Here is a 26,852-nt window from a genome sequence, read left to right on the forward strand (position 1 = left end):
CTTTCTAATGCCTGAAAAGGAAATGTAACAGTGTATAGAACACAGATTCTTCATTATGCAGACCATGGTAATGCAAGTAACACACCAGTCCCACAAATGCCCAGTTGGAGCCCTACTTAGATGGTGTAGACTTCTCAAAGTCTAGCCCTATCACCTCAGCCACCAGCCTGCCACATGTAGCATGGCCCAGCTCATCTCTCCCTAAAAGGACGTTCTGAGCTTGTGTCAATCTAGAGGCCAGGCTTCAATTCTTCCAAGCCCCTTGGAGGGAAAAACATGCTCCCTGAAAACTATTTCCTTCTGTTTCTTCATAAAATGACAGCAAAGGTCTTTTTCTGTTTGTTTTAAAGCACAGGTTCAAATAGATAAATAGAGCAAGAGAATAGTCATCAATAAAAAGTTTTTGGAAAGTGAGAAAGCATAAAGGTCAGTGGCAACTGATTTAGCATACTGGGCAAAGGTAAATACTAAACTGGCAGAGGGGAAAGTTGAGAAGCAATTCAGTGAAATCACAGAACCACCAGAGGGCTCAGGAGTTGGAAACTGGGGCAAGGGTGGAGCCAAAACTGGAGGACTAGTTGTAAGTCTGTTTAAGAAATAGACCCCCAGCTCCTCCATCTAGAGCCATTCTATTAGACCACTGTGCCTGCCCCTACACAGGCAAGATTGAAGAGTTATTGTCTAGAAAGCCTAAAACAGAGCTTTCTAGACTGGGGGTGGACGTGGGGGCACTGGGCACATTTTAGGGTGGGAGAATCATTCTGAAAATGGGGATTTAAGTGAAAGTTTTTGGTTTTGAAGGGGCTTTACAAAGGAACAATATTAAATGCAGTTTTTCAGCTGGCCATCTTTAACCAGAATGACCTATAATTAATTGTACTTCATTTGAATAGATGATACTAAAGGCTTGGGATAACAAAAGGGAACTATGACTCAAAATACAAGCTAACAATGAAATGAGTCCTTAAATCCAGATATGAATTCTCATAGCATCCAAAGCCATGCTTCTCCACAGAGTTGCCTTCTGAACAACTCAGAGTTCTGTCATTGTAGGAAGCTCCCTTTGAGCATGTTGTCCTTACTCCCAAGTCCAGGGAGAAAACCCATCAGCAGCAATTTTCCAACCCTAATCAGTCCTGGCTGGGGGATTGACGTGGCACCCAATAATGATGCAAATTGAATAAATTCCATTCTCTGTGTATCAATGTACTATATTTCTTAAAAGAGTGACCACTACTGTTTTCAAGATTTTCTTCCAAGTAACCAGCACTGGCTCTACAAGTTTAGGTGATGGTACATTTTGGTCTTACTAAAGGTATCAACAAAAGGTTGATAATAATTTAGACTCACCTTTCTCCTTTAAGGGGGTCCTGAAATGGGTTTGTTGACTAAACTGCTGAGTAGCTGCAAGCATCCAGTCTTGCCACCAAAAATAACTATACTTCAGTGAAATTTATTTCCTAATATACGTATTCATGAAATGAATCAAGATACTACATCCTTAGTAGATATATAGGGCTTTAATACATATAAACTCCAGATGATTTTACCTAGTTCTTAATCAGATGATTCTTCATCCATTTTTTTTTTTGGGGGGGTGGGGAGGCAGTGTGCATACACATTAACGTCTTTGGGAAGACTTCATTCTTAGATTCAAAATTATGGAGAGTTCTGCTTTCAGTCAAGATGGAGTAATAGAGGTTGGGTTTACCTACTTACTGTAGAAAACTAGAAAACTGGACAAACTGTTTGAAGCAATATTTTTTCAGACATTGGGAAACAGGCAGTACAAGACTGCTACCCCTGAGAGAAGCTAAAATGTTTACTGCATGAGCATTATCTAAGGGAGGAGAAACTCAGACAGAATTGGCAGTATTGCTGTAATGAGGAGAAAGAGATTGGGGAGGCTGAGGTGGCTAGAATTTGCAAGGCAGAGTACCAGAGAAGAGAGGTCTGTACAGAGAGGAAGCACCAGAAAATAACAGAAACTGATAGACATTTCCACAATGACAATAAAGGTCATCTCCCTATAGTTGATAGAACAAATAAACAAAATTAGTAAGGATATAGAATATTTGAACACTATTAACCAATTTTACCTAATTAACATAAAATATTCTGCCCCCACACGGCACAGTACACTTTCTTTCAAGAGTGTATAGAACATTTGCCAAGATAATCTGGCCATTAAACAAGTCTTAGTAGGAAAATATTTATAATAACCAATGTCTGTTTTAGAAAAGAGGAAAGGTCTCAAAACAATCTCAGCTTCTTTCTTAAGGAAAAACAACAACAAAGCAAATTAAATGCAAAGTGAGCAGAAAAAGAAATAGCTACAAGTAAAGCAGAAATCAATGAAATAGAAAATAGAAAACAATGAAACCAAAAGATGGTTCTTTTGAAAAGATCAGTACACTTGATACATCTCTTTGCCAGAATTATCAAGGAAAAAAAGAGAGAAGACATAAATTAACAATGTCAGGAATGAAAGAACATCATTACAGAGCCTACAAACATTAAAAAAATAAAAGAATATTAGAATAACTCTATGCTGTTGATCACTTAGATGAAATGGGCATATTCCTTGAGTGGCACAAATTACCAAACATCATCAAGAAGAAATAGGTAATCTAGATAGCCAGACAGCTACTAAAGGAGTTGAATTTCCAGTTAAAAATCCTCCCACAAAGAAAAACTCCAGGCCCTGATGGCTTCACTGGTGAATTCTATCAAATAGTTAAGGAAGAAATAATACCAGGTCTACACAAACTCTTCCAAGGTAGATAGAGGAAGAAATATCCCCATTCATTTTATAAGGATAGAGTTGCCTTGATACCAAAACTAAAGAAAGATACTATGAGAAAGGAAAACTATAGACCAATATCCCTCAGGAACATTAACATAAATTTCTTAAAATTTTAACAAAATACCATAGTATATAAAAATTATAATACATGAAGTCCAAGTGAAATTTTATTCTAGGAATGGAAGGTTGGATTACTATTTGAAAAGTAACCAATATAATTCACCATATTAATAGCATAATTCAAAAAAAGCATTTAACAAAATTCAATACCCATTCATGATGAAAACTTCTCAGTAAACTAGGAATAGTAGCTTTATCATTCTGATAAAGAAATCTATAAAAAACCTACAGTTGACATCATACTTAATGATGAAAGACTGAATGGTCCCTGTCTAATATTGGGAACAAGATGTCCTCCCTCATCACTTCTTTTCAATATTGTACTAAAGGTCAAGTGTAATAAAACAAGAAGAAAACTCAAAGACCTATAGATGGGAAAAGAAGTAAAGCTCCCTTTGTTTGCACACAGCATGACTATCTGTGGAATCATTAAAAAAGCTACAGAGCAAATAAGTTTGCATCACAGGATAAAAGATTAATATACAATATTCTATATACTTGCAACAAACAATTGGAAATTGAAATAAAATATCATTTACAATAGTATCTTAAAAATGAAACACTTAGGGGTACATTTATTAAAATATGTGCAAGATCTGTACACTGAAAACTATAAACCAGGCTGAAAGAAATTAAAGAAGACCTAAATAAATGGAGAGAGAAATTATGTTTATGGAGAAGACTCAATGTTGTTAAGGTGTTATTTCTTTCCAAAACGATGTATAGATTCAGTGCAATCAGTGAAAATCTCACCAGGCTTAATTTTTTTGGAAGTTAGAAGTATATTCTAACTTCCCAGAGCCTAGAATAGCCAAATCAATTTTGAAGAACAAAGTTGGAGCACTTACACTATCTTATTTCAAGACTTATAACAAGAGCATGGAGTTGACTTCTTGTCTCTGACCCCACGTGTAAGGGTCATGCTTGAACCCAGCTCCTACTGCCCCATGGGCATCTTTGTATATTAGAGTAAGCTGCACATGGAGGGCTCCTGGAGCCTGAAGAAGGGCGAGATGGTAGAGTTCACCTTTAAGAAGTCTAGTCTGCCAAGGGTCTGGAATCTATCCGTGTCACTAGACCTGATGGGGGTGTTCTGTTTTGGAGTGAGGGGCTGCCGAAGGGGAGGAACATGCAGAAATGCAGATCAGAAGGAGACAGCTGCTACCACTGTGGAGGTCTAGACCATCATACCAAGGAATGCAGGCTGCCACCCCAGCCTAAGAAGTGCCCCTTCTGCCAGAGCATCAGCCAGATGGTGGCCTGATGTGCACTGAAAGCTCAGCAGGTCCCCAGTTCCCAGGGAAAGCCCTCCTAATTTCAGAAGGAAGAACAAGAGATCCACAGACCTGGTCTGCTTCCAGAGGCCCAGAATTGAGCCATGGTAGGTGGAGGCAATCCTTTAGCTATCAGGAAGTTCCAAGGAGCAGGCCTCCAAGGAGTTGGCAAAGTGGAGAAAATGGGATAGGGTGGGTAGGGAGCAGCTGGCTCTGCTGTGTACCTCATCTGGGGGTCCTCAGCACACCCCTTCTTCCATCTTGGTGGGGGGAAGGGTGAGGCAAAGGAACTCCTACCATGCTCTATCCAAATGCAGGTGAGGGCTTTCAGGGGAAATACTTCAAAGTCTGCATGAAATACTCCTAAAATCTCCAGCTTTTTGACAGTGGCCTGGAGAGGGAAGTTGTTTTCTTTTAAAAGAAACGTTTTCAAATATATAAAATATTTCAGAAATATAAAAATGTTTTTATAATATTTCTCATGTCAGAGTGTAAAGTATGACACAGATTGATGGACCCAATCCAGGAGCCACTACATTCTGTGGGAGGGAATCTCATGGGTAGGACAAGGTTTTTACCACGTCTTATATCCTCATAACCCACTCTGGGGACAGGGTGCTGGGAACTGTCCCAAGCAGTGGGCTGTGATGACAGGCAAAAGGAGTGCTTAGGGCACTCACCACACAGGTCAGGAGGCCCTGCGTTTGAACCCAGTACCTCCCATATTGTAGGCAGACGCTCTATTCGTTGAGCCACATCCACTTCCCTGAAGTGGGAATCTTGAACCGTTCTTTCCTTTGTATTCCTCTTTCCCTGTTTCCTATTTTGGACTAGATCTTCTGTCCTGTAAATGTACCCCATTGCCTTTCTCCAGTTCCTCCTCCCAGCCCCCCCACCCCAATACATTAATTTTGAGGGTATCTCCACACATCTTCAATGATTTTTACAAAAAGCCTGAAGAATCTGGAACATGTCATCCTTCATTCCCAGCCTTCTGAGTAAAGGCCATGCCTTGACGAGATTCAAGCCGAAAGATTAACAATGCTGTATTTGTACTGACCAAATCTGCTTAATCATCAATCCTAGGATAGAAAGAAACAAGGGGAGGAACTGGTTTCTGTGTAGAAATTGGAGGTGAGTAATCAAGAAAGGGAAAATGAATATATACCCAAATCACTCAGGAACTTTTATTAGGTGCAAGAAAAATGTCAAAATGACCACAAGATTGTTTAATAGGAGACAGAAGAATGTCCTGCTAGAAACCAAAGCTTTGTGTGGAATCTTGTATTTATGGGAAGCAGAGGAGGGTAGGAAAGCCTATACCTATCTGTTCTTTCCCTGGTCCTTTCCCCTCCTTTCTGAATTGCAGGAGACCGAGCCCCCTTGGGCTTTGGTGACCTCATCACTGAGATATGATTATTGGATAGTTGACTTTTACTGGGCTCTTCCTTTACTTTCTGCTTTCATTTTGTAATACTTGCTGACCCTTTTCCCTCCCCCTCTTTTTCTTGGGATACTACAATGAATGAACAAAGACTTATTGGTGGGAAGTGAACTTGGCCCAGTGGTTAGGGCGTCCGTCTACCACATGGGAGGTCCACAGTTCAAACCCTGGGCCTCCCTGATCCGTGTGGAGCTGGCCCATGCCCAGTGCTGATGCGCGCAAAGAGTGCCGTGCCGTGCAGGGGTGTCCCCCGCGTAGGGGAGCCCCGTGCGCAAGGAGTGCGCCCCTTAAGGAGAGCTGCCCAGTGTGAAAGAAAGTGCAGCCTGTCCAAGAATGGCGCCGCACACATGGAGAGCTGATACAAGATGACGCAACAAAGGGAGACACAGATTCCTGGTGCTGCCGATACGGATAGAAGCGGTCACAGAAGAACACACAGCGAATTGACACAGAGAGCAGACAACTGGGGTGGGGGGGGGGGTGAGGGAAGAGAATAAATAAATAAATAAATAAATAAATAAAAGACTTACTGGTACCAGAAAAAAAAAAAAAAAAAGAGACCCACGCATATATGTTCATTTGATTTTCAGCAGATGTGTCAAGATAATTCAATGGGGAGAGGATTGTCTTTTCAACCAGGGATGCTAGAATAATAATATATTCAAATGTAAAATGAATGCACCTTGACTTTTTAAAAATATAACCTAACATTTCCCCTTTAACCACATTCAGATATACATTTTAGTGCTGTTAATTACACTCACAACCTTGTGCTACCATCACCTTGGCTCTCATGCTGTCCACAAAAATTAACTCAAAATGGATCATTAACCTAAACATAAGAGCTAAAACTATAAAACTTATACAAGAAAACAAAGGACAACATATCTGAATCTTTGGATTAGTAAAGATTTCTTAATAGGAACAAAAAATCCCAAATCATAAAAGAAAAAATTAATAAATTGAACTAAATCAAAATTAAAAGCTGTTGTTCTTTAAAGGATTAGAAAATGAAAAGTCTGGCCACACACTGGGAAGAATATTTGAAAGATATATCTGATAAAATAATTTTATCTAGAACATGTAAAGAATTCTTATGATTCAAAAAGTAGACAATCCAAATTTTAAAATGGGCAAGAAATTTAAATAGATATTTCAACAAAGAAGATATATGAATGGGGGAATAAGCATAGGAAAAGATATTTAACATCATTGGTCATTAGGGAAATGCAAATTAAAACCACAATGGAACATCATTACTTAGCTATTCAAATAGCTAAAATTAAAAAAGATTAATAATGCCAAATGGTGAGGATATGGAACAACTAGGACTCTCATATACTGCAAAATGGTATTAGCCACTTTGGAAAACAGTTTGGCAGTTTTCTTTTTTTTTTTTCTTTTTTTAAGATTTATTTTTTATTTGTTTCTCTCCCCTTCCTCCCCACCCCAGCTGTCTGTTCTCTGTGTCCATTTGCTGTGTGTTCTTCTTTAGTTCGCTTCTGTTGTTGTCAGCAGCACAGGAATCTGTGTTTCTTTTTGTTGCGTCATCTTGTTTGTCAGCTCTCTGTATATGTGGCGCCATTCCTGGGCAGGCTGCACCTTCTTTTGCACTGGGCGGCTCTCCTTACAGGGCGCACTCCTTGAGCGTGGGGCTCCCCTACACAGGGGACACCCCTGCGTGGCACGGCACTCCTTGCGCGCATCAGCACTGCACATGGGCCAGCTCCACATGGGTCAAGGAGGCCTGGGGTTTGAACCGCGGACCTCTCATGTGGTGGGCGGACATCCTATCCATTGGGCCAAGTCCACTTCCTGGCAGTTTCTTAAAAGCTAAACCTGCACTTACCATATGACTTAGTAATTTTGCAAAGAAATGTAAAATTAAGGTTATTCTTCCAATGATGAATGTTTGCTTTATTAATATCAAAGATATGCTCATTTACTCTCTTTCTATGCATACTGTGTATGCAGTAACTATTTTGGTACAATCCTGATAGTGTAATATTTTTGAAGACATTTAATATTACATTTAAACTCAGCAATACAATGCCAACAATGCCAGAAATTCCTTTTAAATGGCAACAATATGAACTGCTCTGACCAGGTTTGCCTAGTAATAATTGGCTCCATGGATTGTAGGACATATTCCAGAGATGCTAAATGTAAAAAAGAGAAAGAGAAAAAGAGGGGAGAGACGGAGGGAAGCATTTCTTAGAATTTCTTAGAGTTGATGATATGTGATAATGATTACTAGTTATTATAATGAGAATATCCATCACTAAATTAGTAGTTACTCTAAGTCAGGAATCTGAGTACTCCTACTATATTACATTGCAGTTTGCAGGCCAGATTTATTTTTCCCTTCTTTTGACAAATGGCCCATGTCCAGTAATCCATTGTCTCTTTTCTGGTGTTTCCCATGCTTGCAGTTGATGTGGCCTTCCTACTAGACCCTTGTCACACCGATGGTTGTCCAGCTGGTCCTAATCCCATTTTAGGCTAGGTCTCTCTAGAATTCTAGATGAATGATTTAGCAATTTCAAACTTGAGTCTTAAAAGGAGGTAAAACATTTACATTATCAAATGCCTTGAACATTAGACATGCAAATATCTTGGCATGTTTTAGGAAAATATTTTAAATGTTTACGTAATTCTAGTGATTATTTATAGACTTGCATTTTGTGTTCTGAGATAACTTTCAAAAAGTGTAGTTTTATTAAGATGGTTTTTTACGTATTGTACAGGTGATTGGGAACACTGGAATAAGAAAATTCAGCCATATTATTATCCAACCGACTGCATTCCAGAATATTCATCAATTTTGGTTCCAAATGTTGACAATATTAGAACAAATTTTTTGATAGACACCATTGCAAAACAATATAAAGTAAGTTTAATAGACAGTTTCTTAGATGATTGCAAAACACACCAGAAATACATTCTTCTTCAAACCCTGCTGATAGAAAAATTGAACTCAGGCACAAGGGACTGGAGGCAGTGTCATGTGATAGAAGCATTTTTGCCAAATGAACCAAGTCCCAGGATGTTGACATCTCCTGAACAGCTGACTTCCAGCTTGCTAAGGAAAGTGGGCCCATCTGCTTAGGAAGCCCTTCCATCTTCCCAATGTCACATGAATATTTACCATATTTTCTTCTAGTACCTTTACAGTATATATTTTAAAGTTAAATCTTTAATTGAACTAGAATTCATTTTATTGTAGGTAGAGTTCTAAAAATAATTAAGATGAGCTATATAACTTAATGGAGTGCCAACAAGGACAGTAGACCATCGGGCATTTACAAATAAACATAACACCTTTCAACATGATTATCCTATGTTTGCAGGCTGTTTTGCTCACAGGAGAGCAGGGAACTGCAAAAACAGTAATGATTAAAGCTTATCTGAAAAAATATGATCCTGAGGTACAGTTATCTAAAAGCCTAAACTTTTCATCTGCTACAGAACCAATAATGTTTCAGGTAGGACCCATCTTAACTACTTAACATATTAAGTATTTTAAGGGCTTGTTAAAATCAAGGGGGTTCATGTGTAAAATATCGTGTGATATAATGAATAATGAAGTTGGCATTCAGTTATTTAGCCTGTCAAAGACTTAGGTTGAAGCCAAATCCGAATAATATATTTTGGCGTGAAGTTGGACTTTAGAGCATATCTTCTATAATTTATGTAGATACATTAGTAAAAATTATTGATTAATACTCCAATAACTTTTAAGAAATTTTATAATAATTATATTCATATATCTTAAATAAATAAGTAAATTCTATTCTGAAAAAGTGCTCACCCTTTTTAGAGGTATGGGTTAAAATATAGTGGATAAGACAAATCATTTCCTTTTCTCCAGAGAACAATTGAAAGCTATGTGGATAAGCGAATGGGAAGCACATATGGACCACCAGGAGGGAGAAAAATGACTGTATTTATTGATGATATTAATATGCCTGTGATTAATGAATGGGGAGACCAGGTATGTCTAAAATATTTCACATAGGTAATATTTAATCAGTCTTTTAATTATGTATAAAAATGTCAATAATGTTCACATCAAGTCCAGTAACACTTTTCCATCATTTTTTTTACTTCTCTGCTCTATTTGACATTCTCCCGTCTTGAAATTTCTGTGTGTCTTTCCCCATCAATCTCCTCCTGTCTCTCCGGCTACTCGATTTTGATGTCTTTTCTGGGCTCCTCTTTTGCTTTTTCCTTTCCCTGGGGTTTCACCTTGACTTTTTGACTTCTCATTCTACATACTCTCTCTGAGAAATACCTAACATTAAAAAACACTTTTAGAAATCACCCATCACTGTCCTAACTGTCTCCCTTTAGCCATCCCAGATCCTTTCCCCATTAGGGAAGCTCACCACTGTGGCCCGAATTCTGCACGCTCCTGCCAGGATCCCCAAGGACTCTCTCCCACCGGCATTCACTGCTCATCAACGCCATCTGCCTGGAGTCCCCAGGACCACTTTTATCCCTGCTTATATCAGACATCCCTAGAAATTCAGGACTCCCACATCTGTCCTCACCCTGAGGTTAATCTCCAAATAGTTCTGCGTGGCTTTTCTTGGACCCCATCTCCGCCTCTCCCTGTCTCCTAAAACCTTTTCACTATCCCTCTGAGAGCCTCTGTGGCAGTTTGGTATTGTTTTGTTTTGTTTTTTTAAAAGATTTATTTATTTATTTATTTCTCTCCCCTTCCCCCCGACCCCAGTTGTCTGTTCTCTGTGTCTATTTGCTGTGTGTTTTTCTTTGTCCGCTTCTGTTGTTGTCAGCGGTGCGGAGATCTGTTTCTTTTTGTTGCCTCATCTTGTTGTGTCAGCTCTCCATGTGTGTGGTGCCATTCCTGGGCAGGCTGCACTTTCTTTTGCGCTGGGCGGCTCTCCTTATGGGGCGCACTCCTTGTGCGTGGAGCTCCCCTATGCGGGGGACACCCCTGCGTTGCACGGCACTCCTTGCGCGCATCAGCACTGCACGTGGGCCAGCTCCACACGGGTCAAGGAGGCCCAGGGTTTGAACCGTGGACCTCCCATGTGGTAGACGGACGCCCTAACCACAGGGCCAAGTCCACTTCCCTGGTATTGTTTATGAGTGCCAAAAATAGATATTGGATTGTGTTTGTAAAGTGGTCTCTTCCTTTGGGCGTATTAGATTTTATTAGATTCAGGGGTTTCACTTTTACTTTATTAACTCAAGATTAGGGCTTTTATTTGACCATGTCATTAGGGTGACTGGGTTTGAGTCCCCTGCCCACTCTGTGGGCTATATAAACAGGTGCTCAGTCAAAGACTGGGAGGTAAACACATGGAGAAGGAGAACACAGAGAGTTTAGTTTTGGATGCTGGAGCCTTAGGGAGAGTCCAGCTATTCACCTGATAGGTGAAGCTGGAGCTCAGAGCCCTAAACAGCTGATAAAATCCAGAAAGAAATGAGTCCCAGGGAGAGAGAAAAGCCTTATGTCAACCTACAGCGGTGATCAGAAGAAGCTGGGATCATGGAGCCTTAGGAGGAAGAGGAAGGCTGAACTCTGGCAGATGTCACCAGCCTTCTTGCCCCAACACATGGCAATGGACTTTGATGGGGGAAGAACTTAATCTTTATTGCTTTGTAATTGTCACTGTAAGCATCTACCCCAAATAAATACCCTTTATAAAAGCCAACGCATTTCTGGTATTTTGCATCAGAATCCCTTTGGTTGACTAATACAGCTTTTATGAATTCAACTTCTTCCCTGAATATTCCCTTGATTTTCTTGCTCAAATAGAAACTTGATCCTCTTTCCCTACTGAGGATGCTGTTTTCACTGGAGGCTTCTCCAGTCGAAGCCCTGGGCCTGGAGGTAAGGGAGCTCTTCTCCTTCCTTCTCATTGCCCTCCCCTCTGAAAACCTGTCTGACCACACACCCCATTTTGTACTAATTTTAGACTTTCAGGCCACATCTCCTCTTTCCTTGGAGATTCTGCAGGCTCACTGTTCATTCTCCAGTACTACCCCTGCCATGAGGGCCGACTTCACGGTTGTGTGACCTGTGCGGTTGCACAGTGCCCTGCCCTTCGAAGAGCCCCATGCTGAGTTTAATGCTCTGTTGTTACCATCTTGGCATTCATAATGATTTTTGAATAAGGATCCTGGCATGTTCATCTTGTACTAGGCCCCACATCTTATGTAACCAGTTCTGTCCATCACAATCCTTGTTGGTGTCAGCATCTACACAATCTTGGCCTCTTACTTCCTTGACCTCTTTTCCTCCAATGATCATACCCTCCACCCTGCCGGAACTACTCGCTTACCCTGTCATATCATAGACCTTATCGTTATTGATAACTATGACCCCTTCATTATCTCAGCTGCAGCTATTTATTTCTCTGATCTTCAGCTCCACTTTTTCTAACTCCTCCCTTCTGCTACCCAGACACCTGCTGGAGCCACATTCCATTGATCCTACCATCATTGAACAATCCCCAATTTCTTCTCACTCTCTCACTTCCTTCATAACCCAGCTGTAATGCCTTGGATCATCAATAAAATCATTCTGACATATACCTTCTACTCATTTACTTCACTTTAAAATCATGATCACAAACCTCAACTGAGCTCTTAATGCTGCCCAGCAATTATACTTCATGTCTCCAAGTTATATATCTTTATCTTGTATATCCCTACTGCATTTCCATTTAGGCTCCTGATATTTGAGATAACTATTTCATACCACCTTATTTTCTCAGACCTCCATCTCTACTTCTTTGCTTTCAACTGACTAAGAGTATATCGTAGCTTTCTTTCTATTCCATCAAAAAACTCCTAAGGAAAACTTTTCTTATTGTTTGTTTACTATCTAATACTGTATTCAATTTCAATGTTCTAGTGGTTACCCTAAAAATACATCATGCATTGATAGTTAATCAAAATAAAGGCAATTCCCATCTTGTATATTCAATGATCTTTGAACACTTTAATTCCCTTTATCTCCTCACTTATAAATTTGTTGATTTGTATTTTATGCTACTCTTTTTAAAAATTAATTAATTAATTTGTCCCCTCCCCCAGTTGTCTGCTCTCTGTGTCCGTTCGCTGTGTGTTCTTCTGTGACTGCTTCTATCCTTATCAGCGGCATTGGGAATCTGTGTTTCTTTTTGTTGCGTCATCCTGTTGTGTCAGCTCTCTGTGTGTGCGGTGCCACTCCTGGGCAGGCTGCACTTTCTTTTGTGCTGGGCGGCTCTCCTTGTAGGGTGCACTCCTTGCGCGTGGGTCCCCTATGTGGGGGACACCCCTGAGTGGTACGGCACTCCTTGCGTGCATCAGCACTGTGCATGCACCAGCCCCACACAGGTCAAGGAAGCCTGGGGTTTGAACCGCAGATCTGCCATGCGTAGGCAGATACCCTATCCATTGGGCCAAGTCCGCTTCCCTTTATGCTGCTCTTTTTTTAAAAAAGTACATAAGGCATTGTTCTTACTGTTTTATACATTCACTTTTCATTTGCATTTACCCACATATTTACCACTTTCTTAGCTCCTCTGTCTCAGGCCTTCCATCTGGTATCATGTACCATCTGCCTTTAGAATTTCCTTTAGAAGAATCTGTAAATGACATTATTAATTTCTATTTATCTGAAAATGCCTTTTCTTCATCTTCTTTCTTTGAAAGATATTTTTTTTGCAAGATATAAAAATCTAGGTTAGCAATTATTTTATAACAACACTTTGAAGATACTGTTCCACTGTCTTCCGGTTTTCTTCCTTGAGCTGGGAAGTCAGCTACCAGCTAATTTTTGCTCCTCTGAGGTTAATCTGCCTTTTTTCACTTGCTGCTTTTAAGTTTTTTTCTTTGCCTTACTTTTCTACAATTTTAATTTATAAACTGATGTTGCTTTGTATAGATTTCTTTATGTTTATTTGCTTGGAACTCACTAGGACTCTTGAAGCTGTGATTTTTTTTGTCTTTCATCAGTTCTAGAAAATTCTCAGTACTTTCTTTTCACATATTGATTCTGACCCACTTTGTTTCCTTTCTTCTCAGATTCTAGATATATATTAGATTTTCTTCTATGTCCTCTGTTTTTGTTTGTTAAAGACTTCTAAGGAAATATACCAGAAATGAGTTGGCTTTTAAAATGAGGATTTATTAATTTTTAACCTTACAATTCCAAGGCTGAGAAAAAATGTCTAAATGAAGGCATCAGGCAATGCTCTCTCCCTAAAGCCATGGCTGCCAGCGATCGTGGGCTTCTCTTACGTGGCAGGGCACAATGGTGAGGCCCATGGCAGCATCTGCTAGTTTCTGACCTCTTCTCCAGGCCTCATGCATTCAGCTTTTGGCTTCTGTGGCTTTTCAGCTTCCTTGTCCCAATGATTTCAGCTTTTGGCTCCTGGGGCTTTCTCTCTAAGCTTCTAGGGGTTTTTCTCTTTTCCTATTGCTCTACCAATTCCAGTTTATAAAGGACACCAATAAGAAGATTAAGACCCATCCTGAGCTGTGCTTTACTAAAGTAATCTAATCAAATGACTCTTAACTGAATCTAATCTAACCTGCTATCGGTTCACACCCATAGGAATCGACTAATTTAAGAAATACTTTTCTGGGGTACATAAAAGACTCAATCTATCATACTCTCTATATTTCTGTACTTTGTTCCTGAATATCCAAATTTTTTCCTCTCCATTGCTTACATTTTGGATAATTTTCTCTCATTTCTGTGTCAGTACACTAATTTTCTTTTCTGCTTTGTCTAATCTGCTGTCAAGCACATTCTATTGTTTTTTTTAAAAAAGATTTATTTATTTATTTATTTCTCTCCCCTTCCCCCCCACCCCAGTTGTCTGTTCTCTGAGTCTATTTGCTGCATCTTCTTTGTCCACTTCTGTTGTTGTCAGCGGCACGAGAATCTGTGTTTCTTTTTGTTGCGTCATCTTGCTGTGTCAGCTCTCCGTGTGTGTGGCACCATTCCTGGGCAGGCTGCACTTCCTTTCGCACTGCGTGGCTCTCCTTACGGTGTGCACTCCTTGCGCGTGGGGCTCCTCTACGCAGGGACACCCCTGTGTGGCAGGACACTCCTTGCGCACATCAGCACTGTGCATGGACCAGCCCCACAAGGGTAAAGGAGACCTGGGGTTTGAACCACGGACCTCCCATGTGGTAGGCGGATGCCCTAACCACTGGGCCAAGTCCGCCGCCTCTATTGAGTTTTAATATCAATTATTATCTGATTCTTTTTTGCAACTATGTTGTTTCACATTTTATAGTTTCCTATTCTTTAGCTATATTTGCAAATTTGTTTTCTCTTTGAAAATAGTTGTTTTAAAGACCACATCTATCAATTCCAGGATCTGAAATCTCTTTCTGGGGTTTGTGGTTTTAGTGGTCCTTGTTCCTTTTCAAACTGTCTTCTTTTCTGTATGGATCTTGACCACTTGGTAGGTCATAGCCCTCAATCAATTATCTGTGGTTGTCTATTGAAATCTTAGAATGGAATTGCCCTCAACCAGAGAGGTTTTGCATTTCCTTCTACTAGACCTCTAAAAGCTAATTCAGTCAGGATTATCTGACTGAACAGGGTTCATTTTTGAGAGTTTGACCCATTTAGTCTATGCATACCCAGGTGCAAATCTATGAAAGTCTCATACTGAGGACACAATCTCTTAGGGAAGTGTTCTTTTTCTTTTTCCTTCCCCTTTTTCTCTCCTATTCAATAAGGCCCCAAGGCAGAGCTCTCAGCAGCTCCTGGAAAGTGGTAAGAATGGAGGCATGTTTAGATCCAAGTAGTCCTTATTATCTATAAAATAAAGAGCTCCTGAACCATTCATTTATTCACTTATAGATGTTTAGTTGGGTCTCAAACTTAACATGTCCCAAACCAAATTCCTATTTTTCCCTTCCAGTAGTCTTCTCCATCTCAGGAAATAACAGCTTCTTACTTCCAATTGCTCCCCTCTTTCCTCACATTCCGCATTCAAACTATATCCAGAATTTGACCACTACCCACCATCTCCACTGCAACCACCTGATGCAAGCCACCATCATCTGTCTTCTTGATCGTTACAACTGCCTGTCATTGTCTTCTTGTTTCCCTTGTCCTCTCAGACTGTACTCAAATAGCAACCTGATGAGTCAGATTGTGACACACTCCTCCAGTGAAAATCCTCCAATGGGACTCATAAAATATAAAGTCAAAATCCTTATCATGACCCCAAAAACCTATACTATTTGATCTCATCTTTTCATTACTCTTTGCTCCAGTCACTTTTACTGATCCTTGTACATGCTGTATGTATGTCCATTCATGGGCTGGGCATTTGTTGTTTCCTCTGCCTGGAATGCTTTTCTCCTAGATATCTGAATGGTTTGCTTTCTTAACTCCCTCAAGTATTTGCTTATATGTCATGTGAAGGCAAAGTCACCCCTGATCTCCATATTTAGTTGCACCCCCATGTACCCCTGTATTAGTCAGCCAAAGGGGTGCTGATGCAAAATACCAGAAATCAGTTGGTTTTATAAAGGGTATTTACTTGGGGTAGGAGCTTACAGTCACCAGGCCATAAAGCATAAGTTACTTTCCTCACCAAAGTCTTTTGCCACATGTTGGAGTGAGATGCCTGCTGATCAGGGTCCAGGCTTCCTGGGTTCCTCTCTTCCCAGGGCTTGCTTCTCTCCAGTCTCAGGGTTCCTCTCTTCCCGGGGCTTGCTTGTCTTTCCTCACAACCAAGCTCCTTGGTGTGCTTGTTTCCCAGGGCTTCACCTCAAAATCCAGCATCAAAACTCCAACATCAAAACTCCAGCTCTGTCCTTTGCTGTGTCTTTCATCTGTGAGTCCTCACCCACCAAGGGGCGGGGACTCAATACCTTACTCATGAGGCCCAAACAAAGCCCTAATCATAATTTAATCATGCCTTGGTACAGACCAGTTAAGAAACATAATCCAATATTTCTTTTAAGAATTCATCAGTATATCAAACTGCTACACTCTACCCTCTGAATTCCAAAAATACATTATAATATATAAAAAAAAAACACCTTAAATCAGTAGCAATGTTAAGTATAGAATCACATCACAGTCAATTTAAAGAAATGCAGTTTGTCTTGGGGCAAATTCTCCTCTGCTATTGAACTCTGAAACTTACAAAACAATTTATTTGCTTCCAGTACACAAGTGGACAGACAAAAGATTAACATTTTCATTACCATAAGGAGAATTTGGAAGGGAAACATGAGTCATGGGTCCTCTACAGTTTGGTAAACCTGCAGGGCATCCTCCATTCAATTTCAAAGTCTGAGAGTCATTCTTAAGAATATGGTTTCTTCTTCTTGGGCCCTTATGGGAACCCACCCTTTTCACAGCCTTGCCTGACTGCCATTTTCTTGATTTCTCCCTCATCAAGCATCTGGGTGTCCACCAAGCTCTAGACTTTACCCTCCAACAGCATTGGGGTGATTGCCACACCTTACCCAAACTTTGGGTTAGAGACTTAACCCCCCTAGTACAGTGTGGTGAAGGCAACATCCTCCCTAACATTTGGCATACAGGCTTAACCCTCTCAGCAATGAGTTGACCACCTGGCCTTCCCTAATCTATGGGGGACAGGCCACCCCTCTCAGACCTATAGGATGCTGACCTTAACTGCCCTAATCCTTGAGGAATGTGCTCCACCCTCTCTTTACCCTGGGGCAGCAAAATCTCCCCAGCATCTGGTGGAAACATCTACTCTTTTCAACTGCTGGGGCAAACACCCTGTCTGTACACATGGGTGGGGTTCCCCTCTTGGCCCAAGGCGATGTCTTAATTCCAGATCTCAACTTCCATTTTCCATCCCAAAGCTGTTTCTCCTTCAGTCTTTCCTTTCCATGTTCCCTTTAGTTCCTTTATGCTGACAGTGGTTTTGTTCATGTGACTATCTCAAAAAACTTGTTGGTTTAGGGCAAGAAGCAGGGGTCCAAACTGTCAGACAGTAAGACTTTCCACAAGTCTTTCCTAGATAACCACATCTTAAATCTTTTTTTTTTTTTTTTTTTTTTAATTTTTTTTTTTTATTGACTTTGTAATAATATTACATTAAAAATATATATGTGAGGTCCCATTCAACCCCACCCCCCCACCCCCCCTCTCCCCCCCCCCCAACAACACTCGTTCCCATCATCATGACACATCCATTGGATTTGGTAAGTACATCTTTGGGCACCTCTGCACCTCATATACATTGGTTCACATCATGGCCCATACTCTCCTCTATTCCATCATGTAGGCCCTGTGAGGATTTACAATGTCCGGTGATTACCTCTGAAGCACCATCCAGGGCAGCTCCATGTCCCGAAGACGCCTCCACCTCTCATCTCTTCCTGCCTTTCCCCATACCCTTTGTCCATTATGTCCACTTTTCCCAATCCAATGCCACCTCTTCTATTGGGCTTCAAATTTCAGGGAGTTCTGGATCACAGAGTGTTTCAACAATGGCAATGGAGGGATACTGGTATGGGACACATCTTAAATCTTGATTTACAAGTTCCACGTTTAGTTAAGTTCTCAAATGGGGTACTATCATCTGGGAGCTTGATTTCCAGAGGCTTAGATTTTCCAGAATCAGTTTGTTTTATTTGTGGCCAACAGTTCAGTCCTCAGCTTATCTCATTCATCTAGCATTTTGTTATAAGCTGCATGCAGAAGCCAAGTCACATTCTCTGGGTTTACTTTGGAAAGTTCTTCAGCTAAATGCCCAGACTTGCCATTTTCAAGTTCTGCCTTCCATAAAAAACCAGGAGTTAATCTTCCTAAGTTCTCTGCAACTTTAAAACACAGATCTCCTTTCCTCCAGTTTCCAATAATAGGTTCATCCTTTACTTCTAAGCCATCATAAAATGTCTCTTTAACATCCATATTACTATCAACAGTGTCTTTTAAAAAAATTTTTAAAAATTTATTTCTCTCCTCTCCCCCCCCCCAACCGTTGTCTGTTCTCTGTGTTCATTTGCTGCATATTCTTTGTCTGCTTCTGTTTCAACAGTGTCTTCACTAGGCCTTTTCCATCAAACATTTCACAATTCCTCCAAAAAAATACCTCTTATCCATTTATAAAACAACTCTAGCATTTTGGTAATTGCAAAAGCATTTCCCCACTCCTTAGTACCAAATTCTTTATTCTGGGCTCAGGGTTCCTCTCTTCCCAGGGCTTGCTTCTCTCCAAGCTCGGGGTTTCTATCTTCTCATGGCTTGTTTCTCTTTCCTCACAACCAACTTCCTTGGTGTGCTTACTTCCCGGGGCTTCAGCTCCAAACTCCAGCATCAAAACTCCAACTCTGTCCTTTGCCATGTCTTTTATCTGTGAGTTCCCCACCCACCAAGGGGCAGGGACTCAACACCCTCCTCACATGGTACAATCAAAGCCATAATTTAATCATATTTAATTTAATCATGCCTGGGTACAGGCCAGTTTACAAACATAATCCAATATTTCTTTTTGGAATTCATCAATATATAAAACTGCTACAACACCCATTCCTTTCTGTGCTTTATTTTCTCTGAAGGACTTATACCATTTCATTTATTTATACATACATACATATGTTTTTTCTCCCACCACTGATATGTAATCTCCATAAGAACAGGGAATTTTGACTGTGCCACAACAGAGCCTGGCACATAGTAGTTATTCATTCAATGTTTGTTGGATGAATGAATGTTAATTTGAGGAGCTTGTATGCCATCTTCTTGGTGACACCCAATAGGAATTTGAATATACAAGTGTAGAACTTGGAGAGTAATCTAAGTGAGCTTTACAGATTTCAGATTCTTTAGAGTATAGGATTGAGATGTTGCCCTCTAGAATAGTGAGAAGAGAAAAAGTCCAATGATTTCTGAACCCTGGAAGAAAGTTACATGTGGGAGGTGAATGGAGAAAGAGTAGTTTGGGAAGGAGACTGAAAAGAAACAATCCAGGAATTATGAAGTGTACCTGAAAAGACGTGAACCTCTGAAACCAAAAGAGAAAAAAGTTTCAAGAAGGAGGGGTGAGAACAGTGTTAGAAGATAAGATAAGGGCATATAACTAAAAACCAATACATGACATATAATATATATTATATTGAAAGCTCAGGTGACATTCTGATCTAAAGTATTTAGAAGTATTGAAATTTGAGTGTGAAAGCGGTCTATACTTTTTTCTTTTAACTCCAAGCACTGTTTTAATTGTAATGAATATCCCATTACTCACCTTTGTAAATTTATTTGGAAGTTAGTTTTATTAATGTGATGAAAAGCACATTGGACTTGCACGGGCATGTTTAACATATGGGTTAGCATGCATGAGTGGCATTAAGTCAAATTGCTTTGAAGGTGATCATCAACATTCACAAACACTTGGTTGATAAAAGATGAATATTTTTCTTCTAAGTTCATCTGTACTATTTAGTAGGAGTCATGCAGGAATAAGATAGTGATATGTTACTAAAACATTACTGTATAAAATTTTAGATAACTAATGAGATTGTGCGACAGATGATGGAAATGGAAGGAATGTATAGCTTGGATAAACCTGGAGACTTTACTACTATTGTTGATGTACAGCTCATAGCAGCGATGATACACCCTGGGGGTGGCCGAAATGATATTCCACAACGTTTAAAAAGACAATTTACTGTGTTTAATTGCACATTGCCTTCAAATACTTCAATAGATAAAATTTTTGGTAAGTATATTCTTGGTGTTTAATTTTTTATTACACTACACAATGGACATAAAACAAGAAAAACTTTATATAAAAAAAAAAACCTGTCTGAAGTATGGGTTAAATACCTAAAATAGAGATCTAAATGCCAAGAAAGAGGGACTAAATATTAAGAAAACTCATAGCCTATTAGTTGACTCAGGAATATTTAGAAATAGGCTTACTAAAGGTTGACATTAGAGGTAAGCAAATATTTGTATTTTTGCTTCCTTGTTGTGTTCAATCAAAGAAATATGAATATAAAACATTTGGAAGAAGATAAAGGACAATATCTGAATGACCTCAGGCAGGAAAATATTTCTTAAACAAGACTCAGAAAGCTTCTAAACCATAAAGGGGAAATTTGATAAGTTTGACTATATTCAAAATAAGAACTTCTCTTCATTTAAAAAACAACATTAAATGATTGAAAAGGCAAGCCCCAAAATGGAAGAAAAAAAATTTTACACATATAACTAACAAAGATTAGTGTTCCCAGTATTTAAAGAAATCCTGTGAATTAATCAGAGAAAAACAACCCAATATAAAAATGAGTAAAAGCAACAACAACAAAACAACAAGCACTTTAAGACAAGGAAACTGAATGTGGAATAAACAAATGCAAAGAAGATAAGTATCATTAGCATTCAGAAAAATGCAAATTAAAATGCCATTATTTATCCACCAGATTTACAAAAATTACAAATTCTTAAAAAAATCAAGCATTAATGAAAATGTGAAGCAACTAAGACTCTCATCTGCTGTTGGTGTGAGTGTAAATTGGTATAAGCCCTTTGACCTAACCTATGACCTTTCCTGGAGAGTGGTCAATGTGCAATTGAGAAGAATATGTATTCTGCTATTATTGGGTGGAATGTTCTATATATGTCTGTTAGGTCTGGTTGGATTATAGTATATATCAAGTCCACTGTTTCCTTATTAATCATCTGTCTAGATGTTCTATCCATTACTGAAAGTGGTGTATTGAAATCTCCAACTACTATTTAGAACTATTTTTCCCTTCAATTTTGTCAATGTTTTCTTCATGTGTTTTGGGGTGTTTTGATTAGGTGCATATATATTTGTAATTGTTATATCTTCTTGTTGGATTGGACTTTTTATTATTATATAATGTCCTGCTTTGTCTCATAACAGATTTTGACTTAAAGTCTATTTTTGTAGTATTTTAGTGTAGCCACCCCACCTCTCTTGGGTACTATTTGCATGAGATATTTTTTCCCTCTTTTTTCACTTTCAACCTATTTGTATCTTTGAATCTAAGAATATTCTCTTGTAAACATATGGTTGGATCATGCTTTTTTATACATTCTGCCAATCTCTACCTTTTAAAAAAATTTATTTTATTTATTTATTTCTCCTCACCCCCTTATTGTTTGCACTTGCTGTGACTCTTCATTTTCCTTGTTTCTTTAGGAGGCACTGGGTACCACACCCAGGACCTCTGGTGCAGGAAGGAGGTACCTAATTGCTTGAGCCACCTCTGCTCCCTGCTTTGGTATGTCGTTCATGTTTTTCTTCTTGTGTCTTGTGTTGTACCATCTTGTTGTGTTAGCTCACCATGCCTGCCCATCGCACCAGCTCATTGTCTTCTTTAGAAGGCACTGGGAACTGAACCAGGGACCTCCCATGTGGTAGGCGGGAACCCAATTGCTTGAGCCACATCCACTTCCCCAATTTCTGCCTTTTAATTGGAGAGTTTAATCTATTTACGTTCAAGCTAACTACTAATAAAACAGGACTTACTTTGGGCATTTTTCACTTGTTTTTTTGTATGTCTTAAACATTTTTGTCCCTCATTCATTTCTTCCATTGCTGCCTTCTTTTGTGTATAGTTGATCCTTGTAGTGAAACAGTTTGATCCCCTTCTCATATCCTTTTTGTATATACCATGGGATTTATATTTAACATCCTAAATCTATAACAATCTAGTTTGAATTGATACCAAATCAGTAGCATTTACAATCTCTGCTCTTAAACCCCTTTGACCCACTTCTTTATGTTGTTCTTGTCACAAATTACATCTTTATATTTTGTGTGTCCAGTAATATGTAAATATGAAGATTTTTTATGCATTTTTATTTTATATCATAGAAGAAATAAAAAGTAAAGTTACATACTAGAATGCAATAATACTGGGATTTATATATACCCATGTTGTTACCTTTATCATGGATCTTTATATCTTCATGTGGCTTTGAGTTGTTGTCTAGAGTCCTTTTCTTTAATCATGATGGGTTCCCTGTAGCATTTCTTGTAGGGCAGGTAATATTTAGGTGTAATAAACACCTTCAGCTTTTGTTTGTCTGGGAATACCTTGATTTCTCCCTTATTTTTGAAGGACAGTTTTTCCAGATATAGAATTATTGGTTGGGAAGTAGATGTGGCTTAGGTAATTAGGCTCCCGTCTACCATATGGGAGGCCCTGGGTTTAATTCCTGGGGCCTCCTGGTGAAGGCAAGCTGACCTGCACTGCCGTGGAGACCTGACAGCCTGCACCACCACAGAGAGCTTACAGCCAGTGTCCCTGTGGAGAGCACAAACAATAAGGGAGGGGGGCCGAATAAATATATGAAATAAAATAAATAAATCTTTAAAAAAAATTTCTTGACAGGTTTTCCCTTTAGCACTTTAAATACATCATCCCACTGCTTTCTGACTTCCATAGTTTCTGGTGAGAAATCAGCGTAGTCTTCTTGAGGATCCCTTATATGTGACAATTTGCTCCTCTGGGTTTAGGATTCTTTCTTTGTCTTTTGATAGTTTAGTTGTAATCCTTCTCAGTGTGGATCCCTTTAGATCATTTTTTTGGAGCTGGTTCGGCTTCTTGGATGTATATATTCATGTCTTTCATCAAAGTTGGAAAATTTTCAGCTACTGTTTCTTCAAATATTCTCTCTGCCCCTTTCTCTTTCTTTTCTTCTTCCTGGACTACCTTAATGCATATGTTGGTACACTTTGTGTTATTCCACAGAGTCCTTAGATTCTGCTCACTTTTAAAATTCTTTTTCTTTCTTTCTGTTCTTCAGACTGAATACTTTCAATTATCCCATCTTTAAGTTTGCTAATTCTTTCTTTTGCCTGTTCAAATCTGCTGTTGAGTCCTTCTAGTATATTTTTTATTTCTGTTGTCATGATTTTCAATTTTCATTTTCAAAGTTTCTGGTTAGTTCCTTTTTAAAATATCTAATTCCTTTTTGTTCATGTATCATTTTTCTCATTTCCTTTAGCTCTTTACCTATGTTTTTTTTTTATTTCATTAAATTTATTTAGGAGAATTGGATTAAAATCTTTGATTATTTGTTCTAATATCTGGGTGTCCTCTGTTATTTTACTTTTTTACTTTGAATGGCCCATCTCTTCCTGTTTCTTTGTATCCCTTGTGATCATTTATCATTGTCTGGGTATATGAATATTTTGTTGCATTAACTCTGAAATCTAAGTCAGATTTTCTCTCTCCCCCAGGGTTTTAGTTTAGATTGGTCTGTGTTGAGGCTTTTCTCTAATGCTTAGCCCAGTTTATACTAAATCTGTAGATCAGTCTTAGTGAACAGTAGGGTTCTTCTCAGGTCTTTCTGAGCACGTGTCTTGCCCTAGGTATATGTGGTATCTTTAAAGAATTCCCCAGGATGCATGATTGTTTCCTACCCAGAAAATAAGTTTTTCTCCCTAGTATCTCCTTTCGGGACACCTGGACAAGTGCTCTGCTCTTTGTCTCAATCACAGTCTTTTGCCCCAGGTGGCTGCAGTTTGCTTAGTTGTGCTCCACCTTTCTTCACCACTACTCTTCCCAGGTAATTTTGGGTTAGGCAATCCAAGCATGTGCTCTGAATCAGTCTTCCAAAGAGTGGTTTGGGGCTGACATACAAAAACACCCAATGTGCTAATAACCAGACACTGGGGAACTGCACTGAATGCATGTGGCCCCCAAGCGACCATGGGTTGCACAGACCTACCTACTGCTGCTTCAGGCCAAGGACAGGGAAGGGTCGGAGCAGGTAAACATCTCACCTCCTCCCCCATTTTTTTTTTTTTCACATTTTCAATTTTCATTTTCCTGATTTGATATTCATTGAGTTGTTTATCCTTGATCATTTTCCAGAGTTCTGAGAAAGTTGATTCTGACAAATTCTGTACATTTTTCTCTGTTTTGGGAAAGAGGGGAGCATTCACTAAGAGCCTCTTGCTCTGCTGTCTTGCTGACTTCACCCTGGTACAAGCCCTTTGAATGGTGGTTTAGCATTATTCCTGGTAAAGTTGAGCATGTGTATACCTCACAGAGTTCAGCTTCTAGGTATATACCAGCTTATTGATTTTTTTCCCCATTGCGGTTTTCCTCTTTCTAGAGTTCATTCAGGTAGTCTCTTGTATTTTCTTCCAAATGTTTTATAGCTTTGACTTCTATATTTAGGTCCTTAAACCACTTGTATTAGTCAGCCAAAGGGGTGCTGATGCAAAATACCAGAAATCTGTTGGCTTTTATAAAGGGTATTTATTTGGGGTGGGAGCTTACAGATACCAGGCCATAAAGCCTAAGTTATTCCCCTCACCAAAGTCTTTTTTCACATGTTGGAGCAAGATGGTGGCTGATGTCTGTTAGAGTTTAGGCTTCCTGGGTTCCTCTGGCCTCAGTTCCTCTGTTTTCTCCACAGTCAGCTGTAGACTACAGGTGAATGGCTCTGTCTCTCTCCCTGGTGTTTATGTAATGTCTAAGGAGTTGTCTCTATTCCTCTGTGTTCTTTTGGCTCTTGTCCTCTCTTCCCTGGGGCTTGCCTCTCTTTTCTCTGTGTGCTGACTTCCTGGGGCTCCAGCTTAAGACTTCAGCATCAAACTCCAACATCAAAACCCCTCAACTCTGTCCTTTGCCATGCCTTTTATCTGTGAGTCCCACTCCTTGGTGGGTAGGGACTCAATGCCCTAATTACATGGCCCAATCAAAGCCCTAATCATAACTCAATCATGCCCAGATACAGATCAGTTCACAAATATAATCCAAAAATATCTATTTTTGGAATTCATAACCATATCAAACAGCTACACCATCTGTAGTTGATTTTGCACTTGTGCAACAGAAGACATATGAGAATGTTCATATAACAGTGTTCATGATAACAAAATCCTTAAATCAACTCAAATATTTATTGACAGTAAAAGTTGATTAATTATGGCACAATGTAATGCTATGCACATACTGAACATAATAGAGCACAGCTACATGATTTAACATGGATAAAGCCTACAAATATAATATTCAGTTAAAGAAGTAAGTGGCAATATGTAATAGGACTCCATTAAATTAAATTTCACAGGTTATAGTTCAAAAACATAAATGATGATCCTATAAGGAAAAGCAAGGTACTGATTATCACCAAGTCAAAGTAGTGTATAACTCTGGAGGAAGGAAGGAATTATGAACAGGTAGGGCCAGCCAGGCCTTCTCATGTACTAGGAAGGTGTGTATTTCTTAATCTACTGTCTGTACATGAGTGCTTGCTTATTTATTAAACTATTGTACACACTTTAAACAAATGTGAAGAAACAAACAAATCCAGGAACTGAGGCTCAGAGAAGTGAAGTAACTACCCAACCAAGGCCATTTAACTAGTGCATGGCAGAGGCTAATGCCTGTTTTCTGATTTCAGATCCCAGGCTTCTTTTAACACATTCGTTCCACAGGTAGTTGGAAATCTAGTGTCATTGGGTCTCTGGAGGTGAAAGAGCCTTAACAGATATCTTACACAACTGACTCTGATGACTTTGATAGACAGCTTCATGTTTCCCCAAGTCAAGTCTTCTGTTTTCTATGTGAACCAACCCCAGTTTCTTCAGCTGCTCTGTCCTTCATAAACTTCCACATCTCAATGAGCTGTCTTCATATTCATGTTCATATTCCTCCAAAAATGCCACACTCAGAATTGAAAACATTACTCAACATATAATCTGACTGCAGTGAAGTAGAGAAGAATCTATTTTTACAATCCAAAATCAAAGATATTTTAAGACCCTAAGGAAAGTCTGTAAACCTACAACTCACTCCCTCCTGAGGGGATTGTTATTCAGACTGTCACTGTACAGGGTATTTCCCATGGATGGCCATGTGTCCAGCCTAGGCCAGAGTGCTGAATGTAAGTCAGGAGATGTGGGTCCTGATTCTGGTTCTCCCAACAGTCAATACGAGTGACCCGAACAATTTCCTTTATCTGCCTTGGCCTGGTCTCCTCATCTGTAAAATGAAGAAGTAGTCTCTAAGTTCTTTTCTACCTCTTCTGTGCTTTGGAGTCAAGATTCAAATTTCAGATTTGCCCACATGCAAGCTGTGTGATCTTGGGCAAGTTTCTAAGTTCTCTGTCTCAGTCTCTTCATATTAAAATGGGAATAATAATATATACTTTATACTCTTTCTCATAGGGTATGGGGAGAATTTAATGAGTCGATACACATAAAATGCTTTTCCCTGTATACTAAGCTTTGCCTGC

At 39.3% G+C, this 26,852-nt stretch overlaps 1 protein-coding gene and 1 pseudogene across 1 annotated transcript in view; both read left to right on the forward strand.

The window, feature by feature from the left end:
- DNAH8 (dynein axonemal heavy chain 8) overlaps positions 1-26,852 on the forward strand; it is a 467,072-nt gene that overhangs the window by 299,067 nt on the left and 141,153 nt on the right. The window contains exons 58-61 of the mRNA XM_071218442.1: positions 8,392-8,534; positions 8,995-9,129; positions 9,516-9,638; positions 20,127-20,340. Of these exons, the coding sequence (XP_071074543.1) occupies positions 8,392-8,534; positions 8,995-9,129; positions 9,516-9,638; positions 20,127-20,340 (615 nt within the window). The remainder of the gene's footprint in view (positions 1-8,391; positions 8,535-8,994; positions 9,130-9,515; positions 9,639-20,126; positions 20,341-26,852) is intronic.
- On the forward strand, positions 3,645-4,301 carry LOC139440038 (protein lin-28 homolog A pseudogene; annotated as a pseudogene).

This window comes from Dasypus novemcinctus, chromosome 11 (assembly GCF_030445035.2).
Source record: "Dasypus novemcinctus isolate mDasNov1 chromosome 11, mDasNov1.1.hap2, whole genome shotgun sequence".
Taxonomy (NCBI): Eukaryota; Metazoa; Chordata; class Mammalia; order Cingulata; family Dasypodidae; genus Dasypus; species Dasypus novemcinctus.